At 45.7% G+C, this 16,734-nt stretch overlaps 1 protein-coding gene across 9 annotated transcripts in view; it reads right to left on the bottom strand.

Moving 5' to 3' along the window:
• The window catches only part of LOC129820106 (adenylate cyclase type 2-like), a 98,177-nt gene extending 82,654 nt beyond the window's left edge, over nt 1-15,523 (bottom strand). For 4 of the 9 annotated variants that reach the window (XM_055876973.1, XM_055876975.1, XM_055876978.1 and 1 more), the window contains exon 1: nt 14,748-15,518. In XM_055876973.1, coding sequence (XP_055732948.1) covers nt 14,748-15,035 — 288 coding nt within the window. In that variant the 5' untranslated portion in view covers nt 15,036-15,518. Of the gene's footprint in view, nt 1-14,747 lie in introns of all 9 variants that reach the window. The other 5 variants (XR_008754153.1, XM_055876976.1, XM_055876981.1 and 2 more) reach the window with 4 other exon arrangements.
• Between the last annotated feature and the right edge of the window lie 1,211 nt (nt 15,524-16,734).

Raw genomic sequence — 16,734 nt, 5'->3', positions numbered from 1 at the left:
AGAAAAACGAGACAGAAGCTTTTTGTGTCCTCAATTCCTGAAGGAGACAGCTTCACACCGCCTCTCCCCCCCACCCTCACCCCCCTCAGAACTGTAAATAGCTCCTTCAAGCCTATAGAACCAAGTGTGTGTATGTGTGTGTGTGTGTGTGTGTGTGTGTGTGTGTGTGTGTGTGTGTGTGTGTGTGTGTGTGTGTGTGTGTGTGTGTGTGTGTGTGTGTGTGTGTGTGTGTGTGTGTGTGTGTGTGTGTGTGTGTGTGTGTGTGTGTGTGTGTGTGTGTGTAAAAATTGGTTTTGGTTTTGTGTTCAATTCCCGCAGGGGTCACATACACCTAGCCTATTAGAAATGTTTGCACTCATTGTACAGACAGACAGACAGACAGACAGACAGACAGTCTGAGACCAGAGAAGGTTCTACTATGTCACTTCTATCCTCCCACTGTCACTGTCAGCATTTAAAACCTGTCAACACACATGCCAACACACCCTCTCTCTCACACACACATGCACGCACGCACGCACGCATGCACACACACACACACACACACACACACACACGGTCTGCATTAATCACTGCTCTACTCATCATCATTAGCTATGGGCGGCAGGTAGCCTAGTGGTTAGAGCGTTGGACAAGTAACCGGAAGGTTGCAAGATCAAATTCCCGAGCTGACAATGTAAAACTCTGTTGTTCTGCCCCTGAACAAGGCAGTTAACCCACGGTTCCTAGGCCGTCATTGAAAATAAGAATGTGTTCTTAACTGACTTGCCTAGTTAAATAAAAAGCTATCAGACTCTATTAACATTGACATGACACCACATGGCTACTACCTATATGTGTGTGTGTCTCCTCTCATCCACACACACACACCCAGGTGAAAGTGACAGGTGTTGGGTAGCCTGATGGTGTGGTAGTGTAGTCAGAGGTCCATTAGCAGGAAGATCCCTCCAGATTCAAGGTGACATTTGTCGTGACGCGGCGTCAAAATTGTCCACTGGAGCAAAAAAAGAGCTTGGATTTAACCCAGATCTATATAATGAGAGACTGCGATTTAGACCACTGCACCATCCACAATGAATTAACAAAGCCAGTCTTAATCAATTGCTAAACTAAACCCTGGAGTTGTTTTTCTGAACTCAACCAATTAGAATTAATGCATGAATTTAATTAAACCTATTGCAAACCCTAACCAATCAGAATTCATGCCTAAATTTAACCCTATCCCAAACCCTAACCAATCGGAATGAATGATTTTCTGTTTTACTTAACTAAGTCATAAATAATGCCTAAATCAAGGCAAGTCAAAACCGGCCACTAGGGGCAACAGTAAGCGCTAGTACAATCTAGTAGGCTTGGGTTTTGCTAGGGCATTGTGGACATAGATGGCGGTGGAATTCGAGGGTCTCATGGTCAATCCCAGTTACTGGCACTGAGGTATAAATAAACTACTTGAAATTTGGAGAAACATGGACAAATGTCTAATTTTGCAGTGAGATTGTGAGAGCCTGTTGCCTTGGAGCTAGAGGCCGGATGGAGGTCAAGGCCTAATTCTCTGACATCCAGAGTACAGGGTCTGAATAAAATATTTACCCTTCCCTTCTGACCCTCTAAGAGTTTATCAATTATAGAACAATGCAGAAAAGTCCATCATTTTCCAAGTGAAGAACATTTTGCATAAGCACATTGAGAGCCTACAATATCATCAGAGGTCCCTGCATATGGCGATCCTGTGAACACGTCAGTAGAATACAGTCTATCATTCTGCAGCTCTATGATTTGTATTTCATGATTCTATGGTAGAATAGTGTTGTTCTGTGATGATTCTATGGTAGAATACACTGGTGTTCGCTGGTTCTATGGTAGAATAGTGTTGTTCTGTGATGATTCTATGGTAGAATACACTGGTGTTCGCTGGTTCTATGGTAGAATAGTGTTGTTCTGTGATGATTCTATGGTAGAATACACTGGTGTTCGCTGGTTCTATGGTAGAATAGTGTTGTTCTGTGATGATTCTATGGTAGAATACACTGGTGTTCGCTGGTTCTATGGTAGAATAGTGTTGTTCTGTGATGATTCTATGGTAGAATACACTGGTGTTCGCTGGTTCTATGGTAGAATAGTGTTGTTCTGTGATGATTCTATGGTAGAATACACTGGTGCTCGCTGGTTCTATGGTAGAATAGTGCTGTTCTGTGATGATTCTATGGTAGAATGAACTATTTTAAAGTGCGTTGCGAACTGTAGAGGGTTATAACTGATTAGCCAATTGCATTACAAGAGGAAGGACTCTCGTCTACTGTGAGAACACAGTGCAATGGAACTGTAAAGGAAATGTGGTGGCAGGTCCAATAGCATCCGTTTGGGATTTTAAATAGCTCTTTCTTGTTCTGCTATAAAACACTGTTCTTATTGTCTGCTGGAAAATTACTATAAAATTCTGTGTTAAGACATTAGAATCAATGGATGACTTTGTGAATAGTGCAGTTGTGACTGTAGAGACTTTTTGATCCCAAAGTTCTAAATGTCAGTGTTATGCGTATGCGATGACTATCTGTGTGGTTTTTTTGTCTATAAGGTTCTATCATTGTGTTTACTTGATAGCTACCTACACAAATAGCTAGCTAGAAGAAAGTGTTAATAAGATAAAAAATGAATTGAAAAGATTTAAAAGCAATACAAATATGCTAGAATACACTGGTGCTCTCTGGTTCTATGGTAGAATAGTGCTGTTCTGTGATGATGCTATGGTAGAATGCAGTAATGTTCTAATATGCTTCATTAGAGTTATTTTTTATTTAATTTTTTTGTCATTTAGTACACTCTTATCCAGAGCGACTTACAGGAACAATTAGGGTTAAGTGCCTTGTTCAAGGGCACAGGCAGATTTTTCACCTAGTTGGCTCTGGGATTTGAACCAGCAACCTTTTGGTTACTGGCCCAATGCGCTTATCTTCTACTGCTAGGCTACCTGCTGCCCCTCTATGGTTGAATAGATTGTTGCTCTATGTTTCTATGCTAGAACACATGGGTGCTTTTTATTTCTGTGCTAGAACACATGGGTGCTCTATATTTCTATGCTAGAATAGGATGGTGCTCTACGTTTCTATGCTAGTATAAGTATGAGTCGGGGTGTTTGGAGCCAGGCTGAGGTGAAGGGGACACGCATTACCAGCAGTATATTTACTCAGGGGACTACTAGCTAGCTACTGACGTCCCAAGTATCATAGAGAACAAACACCCAGACAGAATTATAATGAGCTTAAAATATATATACACTCACAATGCATACACAGAGCGCAGACACACATGTACATACATATCTACGTACGCATGCACGACACACATACACACACAACAAACACACCGCTCCGGTCACAGCCATTAATACCAATGCTCATTTCCTCCCTAAACCACGCTCATGAATATTTGATCCTGTGTATAAAAGACCAATTAATGCAGTGACTCACTAACTGTGTGATTAGCAACATAATGCCTTAGTTTACCTTTGTCACGCACACACATGCTCGCAGGAACACACTTGCAGACACACACATACATATGCACACACCAGTGGTGTGTATTTATGGATGTCAAGGGAACTCAGCCCCCCCCCCCTCCACCCCCCCCCAAAATACTTATCTTATCTTTCGTCTCTCTGTGTTTCATAATTCTCCTTCAATTCACAAGGCTGAATGTATCGCACCGAAGAAAGCATCCGAGCAAGCGAAACAGTGCCCCTCTGTATGTGCAGGCCATCTTTCTGATGCTGTCTGGTCATAAAGAGTATGACATTGTTGCCGCCCGTAGCATTGAATGAAATGCAAGGGAAGCCAGCGAGCATTTGGCCTCCCTTGATAAAAAAGTATACAAAATTAGCGAGCTTAACTGTGAATGATCCTGGCACACCAAAAAAAGTGTCAATGGAAGCCAGCTTGGATTGTTGCATCTAGTTGTGTTCCTAAATTAGCCATGGTGTCACGCCCTGGCCATAGAGAGGCTTGTATTCTCTATTTTGGTTAAGCCAGCGTGTGACTAGGGTGGGCATTCTAGTTTCTTTATTTCTAAGTTTTCTATTTCTTTGTGTTTGGCCGGGTGTGGTTCCCAATCAGAGGCAGCTGTCTATCGTTGTCTCTGAATGAGAACCATACTTAGGTATCCCTTTTTCCACCTGTCTTTGTGGGAAGTTGACTTTGTTTAGGGCACACAGCCTTGAGCTTCACGGTTTGTTTTTGTAGTGTTTATTGTTTTGTTCGGCGTCATTTTTATTAAATAAAGGAAAATGTACGCTCACAACGCTGCAACTTGGTCCTCTTCTTTTAACGGCCGTGACAGAACTTCCCACCACCAACAACGGACCAAGCAGCGTGGTAAGGAGGAGCAGCGTGTCCAGGATTCCTGGACTTGGGAGGAGATCCTGGACGGTAAGGGACCCTGGAGGCAGGCTGGGGAGTATCGCCGTCTACGGGAGGAACTGGAGGCAGCTAGAGCAGAGCGGCAGCGTTACGAAGGGACTCGGCTAGCAAGGAAGCCCGAGAGGCAGCTCCCAAAAAAAAAAGTGGGGGGGAACACGGGGTGGAGATCTGAGCCAACTCCCCGTGCTTACCGTGGCGAGCGTTGTACTGGTCAGGCACCGTGTTATGCGGTGGAGCACACGGTGTCTCCAGTGCACGTGCACAGCCCGGTGCGCTACCTTCCAGCTCCCCGAATCAGTCGGGCTAGAGTGGGCATCCAGCCAGGTCGGAGGATGCCGGCTCAGCGCATCTGGCCGCCAGTACATCTCTACGGCCCGGGATATCCTGCGCCGGCTCTGCGCACTGTGTCTCCGGTGCGTCTGCACAGCCCAGTGCGTCCTGTGCCTGCGCCTCGCATCTGCAGGGCGAAAGCAACCATCAGCCAGGATGGGTTGTGCAGGCTCCTAGCTCGAGACCTCCAGTGCGTCTCCACGGCCCAGTGTATCCGGTGCCTCTGCATAGGACAGTGCCTCCTGTATATCTCTCCAGCCTGGTGAGTCCTGTGCCTGCGCCTAGAACTAATCCTCCCGTATGTTTCCCCAGCCTGGTGAGCCCTGTGGCAGCTCAACGTACCAGACTGCCCATACGTCTCCTCCCTCCAGTGATGATCCATGGCACGAAGCCTCCAGTGATGATCCATGGCAAGAAGCCTCCAGTGATGATCCATGTCACGAAGCCTCCAGTGATGATCCATGGCAAGAAGCCTCCAGTGATGATCCAAGGCACGAAGCCTCCAGTGATGATCCATGGCAAGAAGCCTCCAGTGATGATCCATGGCACGAAGCCTCCAGTGATGATCCATGGCACGGAGCCTCCAGTGATGATCCATGGCAAGAATCCTCCAGTGATGATCCATGGCACGAAGCCTCCAGTGATGATCCATGGCACGAAGCCTCCAGTGATGATCCATGGCAAGAAGCCTCCAGTGATGATCCATGGCAAGAAGCCTCTAGTGATGATCCATGGCACGAAGCCTCCAGTGATGATCCATGGCACGAAGCCTCCAGTGAGGAGTCATGGAACTGAGGCCTCCAGTCCGGAGCCTCCAGTGAAGTTCTCCAGTCCGGAGCCTCCAGCGACGTTCTCCAGTCCAGAGTCTATAGCGACGGCCTCCAGTCTGGAGCCTCCAGCGACGGCCTCCAGTCCGGAGCTTCCAGCAAGGGTGCCCAGTCCGGTGCCCGCAACGAGGGTTCCCAGTCCGGGGCCCGCAACTAGGGTGCCCAGTCCGGGGCCCGCAACGAGGGTGCCCAGTCCGGGGCCCGCAACGAGGGTGCCCAGTCCGGGGCCCGCAACGAGGGTGCCCAGTCCGGGGCCCGCTACGAGGGTCCACAGTCTGGGGTCGGCGGCGAGGGTCCCCGCACCAGAGACGCCACCAAAGTGGGGGGAGCCAGAGGCGGAGGGGTGTCTACGTCCCGAACCAGAGCCGCCGCCGTAAAGGAAGCCCACCCGAACCCTCCCCTTTAGAGTCAGGTTTTGCGGCCGGAGTCTGCACCTTTAGGGGGGGGTCTGTCACGCCCTGGCCATAGAGAGGCTTTTATTCTCTATTTTGGTTAGGCCAGGGTGTGACTAGTGTGGGCATTCTAGTTTCTTTATTTCTAGGTTTTCTATTTCTTTGTGTTTAGCCGGGTGTGGTTCTCAATCAGAGGCAGCTGTCTATCGTTGTCTCTGATTGAGAACCATACTTAGGTAGCCCTTTTTCCACCTGTCTTTGTGGGAAGTTGACTTTGTTTAGGGCACATAGCCTTTAGCTTCACGGTTTGTTTTTGTAGTGTTTAATGTTTTATTCGGCGTCATTTTTATTAAATAAAGGAAAATGTACGCTTACCACGCTGCACCTTGGTCCTCTTCTTTTAACGGCCGTGACACATGGATAGATATAGTGATTTGGAATTTTGGTTTGACTTAATTTTCCGTACTGGCCGATGATTATAAAGGCGATTCTGATCCAACCATTAATTCATACATTGTGTCCCTGGCTTGAGAGGATGGAAGTTCCATATGTAGTTAGATGTAGAAGGCTAATGTTAACTAGCTAACGTTACCCATGAATGGAAGTTTGGAAGCATTTTAGCCAGGTAGCCTAGGATAACAAAAATTAGCCAGATAGCCTAGGACAACAAAAAATTAAAGCGTGTACTGTATGACAGAGTCACAGACCGTTTCGACAACATGAAAGAGGATGATGGCATTGGCATTTCTCTAGTAGGGAGAGTCAACTTATTTTTCTCCTTGCACGAACACGCACACGCATGCACACAGACATCAGAACCATGGGCAGCCATATCATATTTAGCTTACATTGGTTGGACTACATTGTTTTTGCTATCTTTTAGTCGTCACTGTATTAGACTAAGCAGAGGTGATATGATGATGTTGAAGTTGAAATGGTGCTGGATTAGTGGAGGCAGCTCCTGTTTTCTTCACGACTTGCGGAAACTCTCCGTGGTTCTAAATCAATAGTTGTTTAGTGGTCCGAAAATGTCAGAAAACATTAACTTGTTGACTATGCTGTAGGTCATGTAACTGTCTGTTACATTCAATACGCTTTGTGGACTTCACTGGATAGAGGTTGCAATCCAGTTTTGTGAAAAAACAAAGGTGTGCTTGAGTTTATTCTGCCGCTGTTTCTTCTTATTGTCTCAGTCTGAGGCCTATATATCACGGTCGCAGGGCATATGAATTAACAGGTTATAGAGCAAACAACCCAATTATCACAACACAGAGGTTGTAAAATTGATTTTTTTCTGGCTTCCCCAGTCATTTTACCCACGCACTGCTATTGACACACACACACACACACACACACACACACACACACACACACACACACACACACACACACACACACACACACACACACACACACACACACACACTCATACACACTCATACAAGCAAACACACATGCTTGCAGGAACCCACATGTGTACACACACATACACATACACATACACATGCACACGCACACTCACATTAACACACAAACCGAACAGCTCATCTCTTCCCGGTCTGTAACTAAATAACTGAATAGTCCTGCTCTTTCACCACTTTACTGCTCTCACTAAGCCTATCTGTGGTGAAAACTACTGCCATTTGCACATTTCATACTGCTAACTATTTAAAACCATTTACAGCTATTTAAACCTATTTCCCAGGCAGGATAAAGAGAGAGAGGGGAGGTTACCAGCTGCCGTTCTCTACAAGAACAATTACCTCCCTTTTACCTCAGACTGACTGAATCCGTCTTTATAAAAGGGGGAAGAGGGAGGGAACATTATGTCAGTCAGCAAGAGGGAAGGGTTTGTGCATGCGTATCGCCATGTGTGTGTGTGTGTGTGTGTGTGTGTGTGTGTGTGTGTGTGTGTGTGTGTGTGTGTGTGTGTGTGTGTGTGTGTGTGTGTGTGTGTGTGTGTGTGTGTGTGTGTGTGTGTGTGTGTGTGTGTGTGTGTGTGTGTGTGTGTGTGTGTATATGAATAGCATAGGTAGCATGATTTATTTAAAAAATATACAACTTCCATGTTTTCTGAAAGTCTTGAATATTTATCCGACACGTGATGCAGATTATTAGACATATCTCGCCTCTCCCTCCCTGTCATGTTTAATGGACAGCCACCATTGTAGAGCCCAGAGCTTTCTATTCTAGAAGTGTTACAACATGACAGTGTGAAGTGTGAAAGTGTCAGAGTGTTAAGAGTGCCACAGTCTATGTGTGTGTGTGTGTGTGTGTGTGTGTGTGTGTGTGTGTGTGTGTGTGTGTGTGTGTGTGTGTCTGTGTGCGTGTGTGTGTGTGTGTGTGTGTGTGTGTGTGAAGTGTGAAGCCAAGTGTGTGAAGAAGACTATCACAGATCACTGTCTCTTCCTGGGATATCTTAGAATAGAGACAGAGGGTGCAGCAACATCAACAACAACAGTAGTGTCCAGACTAATGTTGCGGGGGTCAGCTGTTTGTTCACCCGCATCCGCCCGCAATTGCTAATAACCAATCCGCAAGCGCCAGACTATCAGCAACTATATGTGACAAAGTGAAAATCTGAGGCCCACAATTGACCCTAACCCGCTAATATACATTACATGACCAAAAGTATGTGGACACCTGCATGTCAAACATCTTACTCCAAAATCACGGGCATTAAGTTGGTCCCCTCCTTGCTGCTATAACAGCTTCCACTCTTCCAGAAAGGCTTTCCACTAGATGTTGGAATATTGCTGCAGGGACTTACATCCATTCAGCCACAAGAGCATTACTGAGGTCAGGCACTGATGTTGGGTGATTAGGCCTGGCTCACAATCAGCGTTCCAATTCATCCCAAAGGTGTTCGATGGTTTTGAGATCAGGACTCTATGGCAATTTCTGTATGGATCTCACTTTGTGCACAGGGGCATTGTCATGCTTAAACGGGAAAGGGCCTTCACCAAACTGTTGCAAGAATGGTATAGTATGTCATTGTGTGCTGTAGCATTAAGGTTTCCTTTCACTGGAACTAAGGGGCCTAGTCTGAACCATGAAATACAGCCACAGACCATTGTTGCTCCTCCACCAAACATTACAGTTGGCACTATGCATTCGGGCAGGTAGCATTCTCCTGGCATCCACCAAACCCAGAGTCGTCCCTCAGACTGCCAGATGGTGAAGCGTGATTCATCACTCCAGAGAAAGTGGTTCCACTGCTCCAGAGTCCTGGCAGCCCCCCGCACCTCTCTGATTCAGAGGGGTTGGGTTAAATGCGGAAGACACATTTCAGTTGAATGCATTGTCCCCCTTTCCCTTTCCAATGGTGGCGAGCTTTACACCACTCCAGCTGACACTTGGCATTGCGCATGGTGATGTTAGGCTTGTGTACGGCTGCTCGGCCATGGAAACCCATTTCATGAAGCTCTCAACCAACAGTTATTGTGCTGACTGCCTCTGAAAGCAACGAGTGCTGTGAGTGTTGTAGTGAGTGTTGCAACCGAGGACAGATGATTTGTGTGAGCTTCAGAATTCTGCGGTCCATTTTGTTAGCGCGTGTGGCCTACCACTTCACGGCTGAGCCGTTGTTGCTCATATACGTTTCCATTTCACAATAACAGCCTTTACAGTTGACCAGGGCAGCTCTAGCAGGGCAGACATTTGACAGACTGAGGTGACATCCTATGACGCTGCCACGTTGAAAATTACTGAGCTCTTCAGTCAGGCCATTCTACTGCCAATGTTTGTCTACGGAGATTGCATGGCTGTGTACTCGATTTTGTACAATGAGTGTGGCTAAAATAGCAGAATCCACTAATTTGACTGGGTGTCTACATACTTTTGTATATAGTATATAAAAAATGTTTTTGTCCACATACTTTTGGTCATGTAGTGTAACTGCAGGGACTGCGGGTTATGAGTCAACCCTCACAACACTAGTCCAGACAAGGGTTTCACCATTACAGTAGTAACCCACACTGACATTAATAAGTAGTTCAACAGTCAAATCTGTTCCAATATACAGGAAGGCATACAGTAGTTCAACATCCTAACTATCTGTTCCAATAGCAGTCCTTTTCACAACCAGAGATTGCCAGGGTGTGGAAACATAAACAATGGACTAAACAGGGAAATAAATAGCAACCTACAACGGGTGGCTGGTATTCTGTCACAATGCGTTACCTCCTGAACTTTATAATGCACACACACAGTCTGGTACAATTACTGCATGATCACTTTGTTCCATGTTATCACTTGGTTAAACACACACACACACACACACACACACACACACACACACACACACACACACACACACACACACACACACACACACACACACACACACACACACACACACACACACACACACACACACACACACTTTTAAAGCAATGCAACCTCAGGACTATATGAGAGAGCAATCTTCAGGGATATTTTCTCTGAAAACACAAGATAAGCTTCAATAGGAAATGAGAGACTTCCTGAGATACAGCACAGGCAGGGTTTCAGGGTAAAACTTCACGACACACACACGCGCAAAGGCACAAACGTACACACACACAAACGTATGAACGTGCGCGCATGCACGAACCCACACACACACACAGAGAATCTCAGATCAGTTGTTTTTGTGTCTGACATTTCAGCAGTACTAGTGCTGCTATGGTTAGGCTTCTGTGGTTGTACTGACCACACAAACATCAACATCCTCTTCAGAATACACAGGTACACAGAGTGCATTAAACACACCTCTTACTGGAGGGCTTTCTGTCTATTGTTTGTTTGCTAGTATGTAAGATATGTGACAGAGACAGAGAGGAAAAGAGCGAGAAAGGAAAGAGAAAGAATCAGGGAGAGAGAGGCGAGGTATAGAGAGAGCAGAGATAGAGACTCAGGGCCAGTTCCAGGCATAAGCAACAGAAGTGGTTGCTTAGGGCCCCCGGCTGCTAGGGGGCCCCCGAACCCCAAATTTTTTTAGGAACTCAGTCAGGGTCTCAAGTTCCCGTTGAGAGTAAGTATAGTAGAATGCAGGTGCAATTTCTAAAGTGTTTAGATTGGTAGTTAGTCTAGCCAGCTATCTAAACTTGTGGTAATCATGGTCGAAAACCGGCCGGGCATGCAGGGCACGTGCCCAGGGGTCCTGACCTCCAAGGGGTCCCCATTGATTTGGCTAGTCATTCCTACTCAGATATAATGTAGAACTGCCCCCCACCCAAATCTCTCTTGGGGCCCCCAAAAGGCTAGAGCCAGCACGGAGAGACTGACGGTATTTGATTGTGCCATTCTTGTTGGCTGATGGGTAACGTTACTATAACATTCCTACTGGAACAATACATGAAACATAGAAATATTTTATTTCTATGACAGGAACATTACACAGTAATGACAATAATACACAGGTTGTTATCAATAAACGTCCCAATAAGGTGCAGAACATTTGTTTGCCTGCTGGGGTGCAGGGAGAACCCCAGTTCCGCTAAAACTATTGACAACTGCTTGCGGTTTTCAAGGGATTGTTAAGAAATGTTACAATTATTGGGTTGTAATGTGATCACCTCTTTAAAAGCAGAATAACTAATTTCATATTTTTACATACAATGCAATTGCGCACATTTAGCTCTATTTAGCTCTACAGCATATAACTGCATGCTTTTCGTAATTAGTATTTATGTCATTTCAGAGGGTAGCCTATCTTTTTGACATGTAGGTCTAGCTAGCTAGCTAGCTAAGCAAACAACTTCTGTCATTTAGCTTGGTTCATCAGAGATAGCTAAAGGCTTTTGTAAAGAGATGGACATGTAAGATTTATTTTGAGTCCAAGCCTGTTCTAGTGGTCTGTCTGATTACTGTCAGCTGGCAAGTAAATCAAACAATATTTAGATAACTATCTAACTAGATAACCTAGTTGTATACACTGAAAGTTAGCTTATTACCTAGCTGGCCAAATTGACATGATCTGTCATTAGCTAGTTATTTGATTTGACTTGGTCCATCAATCAATGTCATGTCTGTCTCATTGCACAGCAGCAACAGTGATTTTAAAAGGTCTTAAAACAATGTAAATAAGGGGATGGGGATAAATATGTTAGCTATACTAGGTACGTTGGTTGGAGAAAAATGTAGATAGCTAACTTACCACAATGTTTAGGCAACTTTACAAAGTTTCTAGCTAGCTTGCAAACAATTTCTCTAGGTACCTAGCTACATTACATGGGCAAATGCACCCTTCTGCTGCTTGATAGGCAGAGCCCACAATGGATGGAAAATGTATATAAACTATACATACTTGTCAGGTATAGCTAGTATACTTGTATTTGTATCAAATGTTATATCAATTAAATGGTGGCTTATATTGAGAGGTAGAGGTGTATTGCATCGGTGGTTTGCGCTGTAATGCACTGGAGCAGGTTACGGGCTTTTGCCCTCCCAGCTGAGAATGGAATGTTTGAATTGGAACGGGATATGACGTCATTGATAACAACCTGTGAGGCGACATCATAATCAATCATTCAGGATTTAGCCAAGAGTGTTGTTCCAGGAATGTTTTTGACTAGGTGAAAGGAAAACATTCTAACAACCCACTGTGGCTCATACTTTGTAAGAACAACCCACTGTGGTTCATACTTTGTAAGAACAACCCACTGTGGTTCATACTTTGTAAGAACAACCCACTGTGGCTCATACTTTGTAAGAACAACCCACTGTGGCTCATACTTTGTAAGAACAACCCACTATGGTTCATACTTTGTAAGAACAACCCACTGTGGTTCATACTTTGTAAGAACAACCCACTGTGGCTCATACTTTGTAAGAACAACCCACTGTGGTTCATACTTTGTAAGAACAACCCACTGTGGCTCATACTTTGTAAGAACAACCCACTGTGGCTCATACTTTGTAAGAACAACTCACTGTGGTTCATACTTTGTAAGAACAACCCACTGTGGTTCATACTTTGTAAGAACAACCCACTGTGGCTCATACTTTGTAAGAACAACCCACTGTGGCTCATACTTTGTAAGAACAACCCACTATGGTTCATACTTTGTAAGAACAACCCACTGTGGTTCATTCTTTGTAAGAACAACCCACTGTGGCTCATACTTTGTAAGAACAACCCACTGTGGCTCATACTTTGTAAGAACAACCCACTGTGGCTCATACTTTGTAAGAACAACCCACTGTGGTTCATACTTTGTAAGAACAACCCACTGTGGCTCATACTTTGTAAGAACAACCCACTGTGGTTCATACTTTGTAAGAACAACCCACGGTGGCTCATACTTTGTAAGAACAACCCACTGTGGCTCATACTTTGTAAGAACAACCCACTGTGGTTCATACTTTGTAAGAACAACCCACTGTGGTTCATACTTTGTAAGAACAACCCACTGTGGCTCATACTTTGTAAGAACAACCCACTGTGGTTCATACTTTGTAAGAACAACCCACTGTGGTTCATACTTTGTAAGAACAACCCACTGTGGCTCATACTTTGTAAGAACAACCCACTATGGTTCATACTTTGTAAGAACAACCCACTGTGGTTCATACTTTGTAAGAACAACCCACTGTGGTTCATACTTTGTAAGAACAACCCACTGTGGCTCATACTTTGTAAGAACAACCCACTGTGGTTCTGTTGCTGGAGTGCTCCTGGAATAGATCAGAGAGAGAAGACTGAAGAAATGGCATGAAGATACACCTAGAAACTAACAGCTAGCTTTGATTATATAATAGCATTCTGGCAGCCTGATAATTTGAGATGGCTGGAGTTTTTATTTAAGACAGTGCATGGCAGAGTTCAACTCAGTATAATGTATTCCGTCCTGTGTTGCTCATTTGGTAAGAGCATGGCACTGGCAATGCCAAGGTTTTGGATTTCAGTTCCCACTGGAATCATACATAAAGATGTATGCATTCATTATACTGTAAGCCACTTTAGATAAAAGCATCTGATAGGTTTATATGATTACTAAGCCTATATTACAACTTAATTTCCTTCAGAGGCAGTAAAGAAGGAATTGTTGTTGAACAGTTACATACAGTACATGCTCCACATTGACCCATTTATACATGCTATATTGTCACGGTCCTTGATAAATCTCCCATAGTCGACCCTCTAGTGGTAGAGAGACCTATAGGGTTGAATCCTACATTGAATCACACTATATGTTATTTTTTCACATCCATCCAGAACTATCATGAGTTATGAATTGATATTCTGCTGTTACACTGAAAACAGCTTTGGACCACAGTCTGACCGTGTCTCTCTTTCTTTTCATCACTCTTCCTGTCTCTCTCCCTCCGCCCTCTCTCTCCCTGTTCATCTCTCATTGTCACATACATGCTGAGAGGCAAACAATAGTGAACACACTTCAGTAATAGGCAGCACTCTTCAAGTGTGTGTGTGTGTCCCACAGCAGAAACAGCACTTGAAATAAGCCCTGTTGTCATATTCTGCACCACTCCAATCAGTCAATACAGCTCTGTATTTTATATCAACATGACACACACACAGTCCCTCCCCAACCCCCCCCAAACACACACACACACACACACACACACACACACACACACACACACACACACACACACACACACACACACACACACACACACACACACACACACACACACACACACACACACACACACAGTCCCTCCCCAACCCCCCCCAAACACACCCACACACACACACACACACACACACACACACACACACACACACACACACACACACACACACACACACACACACACACACACACTCACACACTCACCAGTCCGGAGGCAAAGAACACGGCCAGTAGAGCGAGGCATGCTCCCATCACTATGAGCAGTAGGAACACGATGAGAGGGTGTTGTTGGCTCATACGGTAGTAGGACTCATACAGCCAGTCCTGGGTCTTCTGTCCCGGCACACCCACACACAGCTGTCCCTGTGTCGGGGTCTCCCCAAAACCTACAAACACATCCCCCAGGGCATCTCCTCCCTCTCCCCCGTCTCCCCCCTCTCCCCCGCGCTCCAAAAGGTAGCGCCCCCGCGTCCGTAAGGCCTCCTGCCACATGGTAGCGACTTTGGGGGGTGTGCTAAACCCACTATCCCAGTCCAAACCCACTAGCTCTTTCTCTTTTTCCTCCTCCTCTTCCTCTTTGTTGAGTTTTGTTAGATAAACAAACAAATTTAGACTCCTTTCCTCCTCCTTTTCGTCTTCCTCTTCTTCCTCTCGCTAGTCCACCTAGTCACAATCAAATCCTGAATCCCTCTGTGTACTGATCCTTTTCCTCTTCCTTCTCCTCCTCTTCCTCAATGAGTCTGGTCAGACAAGGAAAAAAGAGACAGGTCCTTCTTTCTTCCTCCTGTCCCTGGTTTATTACAGAGAGAGGTTGTCTCCACGTGTAGCACACTGCTGCTGCTGCTGCTCCTAGGCAACATGTTCCCTCGTCAGAGAGGAGAGAGAGACTGAGAGAGAGAGAGAGAAAGCATGTGCGTGTGTGTATTTGTGGGAGGGAGAGAGAGAGAGAGAGTGTGTGTGTGTGTCTGTGTCTGTGTCTAGTGTGTGTGTGTGTGTGTGTGTGTGTCTGTGTGTCTGTGTATGTGTCTAGTGTGTGTGTGTGTGTGTGTGTGTGTGTGTGTGTGTGTGTGTGTGTGTGTGTGTGTGTGTGTGTGTGTGATTGCGGAAGAGAGAGAGCGAAAGAGAAGGAGGGAAAGTGTCAAAGTGGCTCAGAGAGATGGAGCGAAAGGAGAGAGAGGGAGAGTCAGAAAAAGGGGGCAAGAGAGAACAAGAATGTAAAAGAGAGCCAGACAGAAGGAGAATGTAGCACTAGAGAGTCAAACAGGGAGGCAGAGAGAGAGATGGGGGTTGGTATAGAGGGGGGGTGGGAGAAAGAGAGAGGGGTAGAGGTTGGTATAGAGGGGGGTGGGAGAAAGAGAGAGGGGTAGAGGTTGGTATAGAGGGGGGGTGGGAGAAAGGGAGAGGGGTAGGGGTTGGCATAGAGGGGGGTGGGAGAAAGGGAGAGGGGTAGGGGTTGGCATAGAGGGGGGTGGGAGAAAGAGAGAGGGGTAGGGGTTGGTATAGAGGGGGGTGGGAGAAAGGGAGAGGGGTAGGGGTTGGTATAGAGAGGGGGTTGGAGAAAGAGAGCGGGGTAGGGGTTGGCATAGAGGGGGGTGGGAGAAAGAGAGCGGGGTAGGGGTTGGCATAGAGGGGGGTGGGAGAAAGAGAGAGGGGTAGGGGTTGGTATAGAGGGGGGTGGGAGAAAGGGAGAGGGGTAGGGAGGGATGTAAGCTGTGCTAATGTGAGAGGAGCGAGGAAGTAAGGGAGATTTGGAAAAGAAAGACTGAACAGAGAGGATGAGATGCTACATACAGTATGTAACAGCTGGAGAATGAATGGACGAGACAGAGACAGAGACAGAGACAGAGACAGAGACAGAGACAGAGACAGAGACAGAGACAGAGAGAGACAGAGAGAGACAGAGAGACAGAGAGACAGAGAGACAGAGAGAGAGAGAGAGAGAGAGAGAGAGAGAGAGAGAGAGAGAGAGAGAGAGAGAGACGAAGGAAAAGGAGGGGAAAGGGAAAGATGTGCAAGATCTGGAAGGGGAAAGCGAGAGTGTAAGAGAGAGAGGTTGAAATTTAAAGGTAATTTTCAATTGAGATGACATATGCATAGTTTACCGTGAATGGAGTTTCTGTGAACGCGGGAACATTGCCTTTAAATTTTAATTGCGCCATAGTGCTGAACTTTGGCATTACGGATTGAATTC

Source organism: Salvelinus fontinalis, chromosome 22 (assembly GCF_029448725.1).
Source record: "Salvelinus fontinalis isolate EN_2023a chromosome 22, ASM2944872v1, whole genome shotgun sequence".
NCBI classification, from domain to species: domain Eukaryota; kingdom Metazoa; phylum Chordata; class Actinopteri; order Salmoniformes; family Salmonidae; genus Salvelinus; species Salvelinus fontinalis.
The sequence above is the reverse complement of the archived record's forward strand: the minus strand, read 5'-3'. Positions and strand labels throughout refer to the sequence as shown.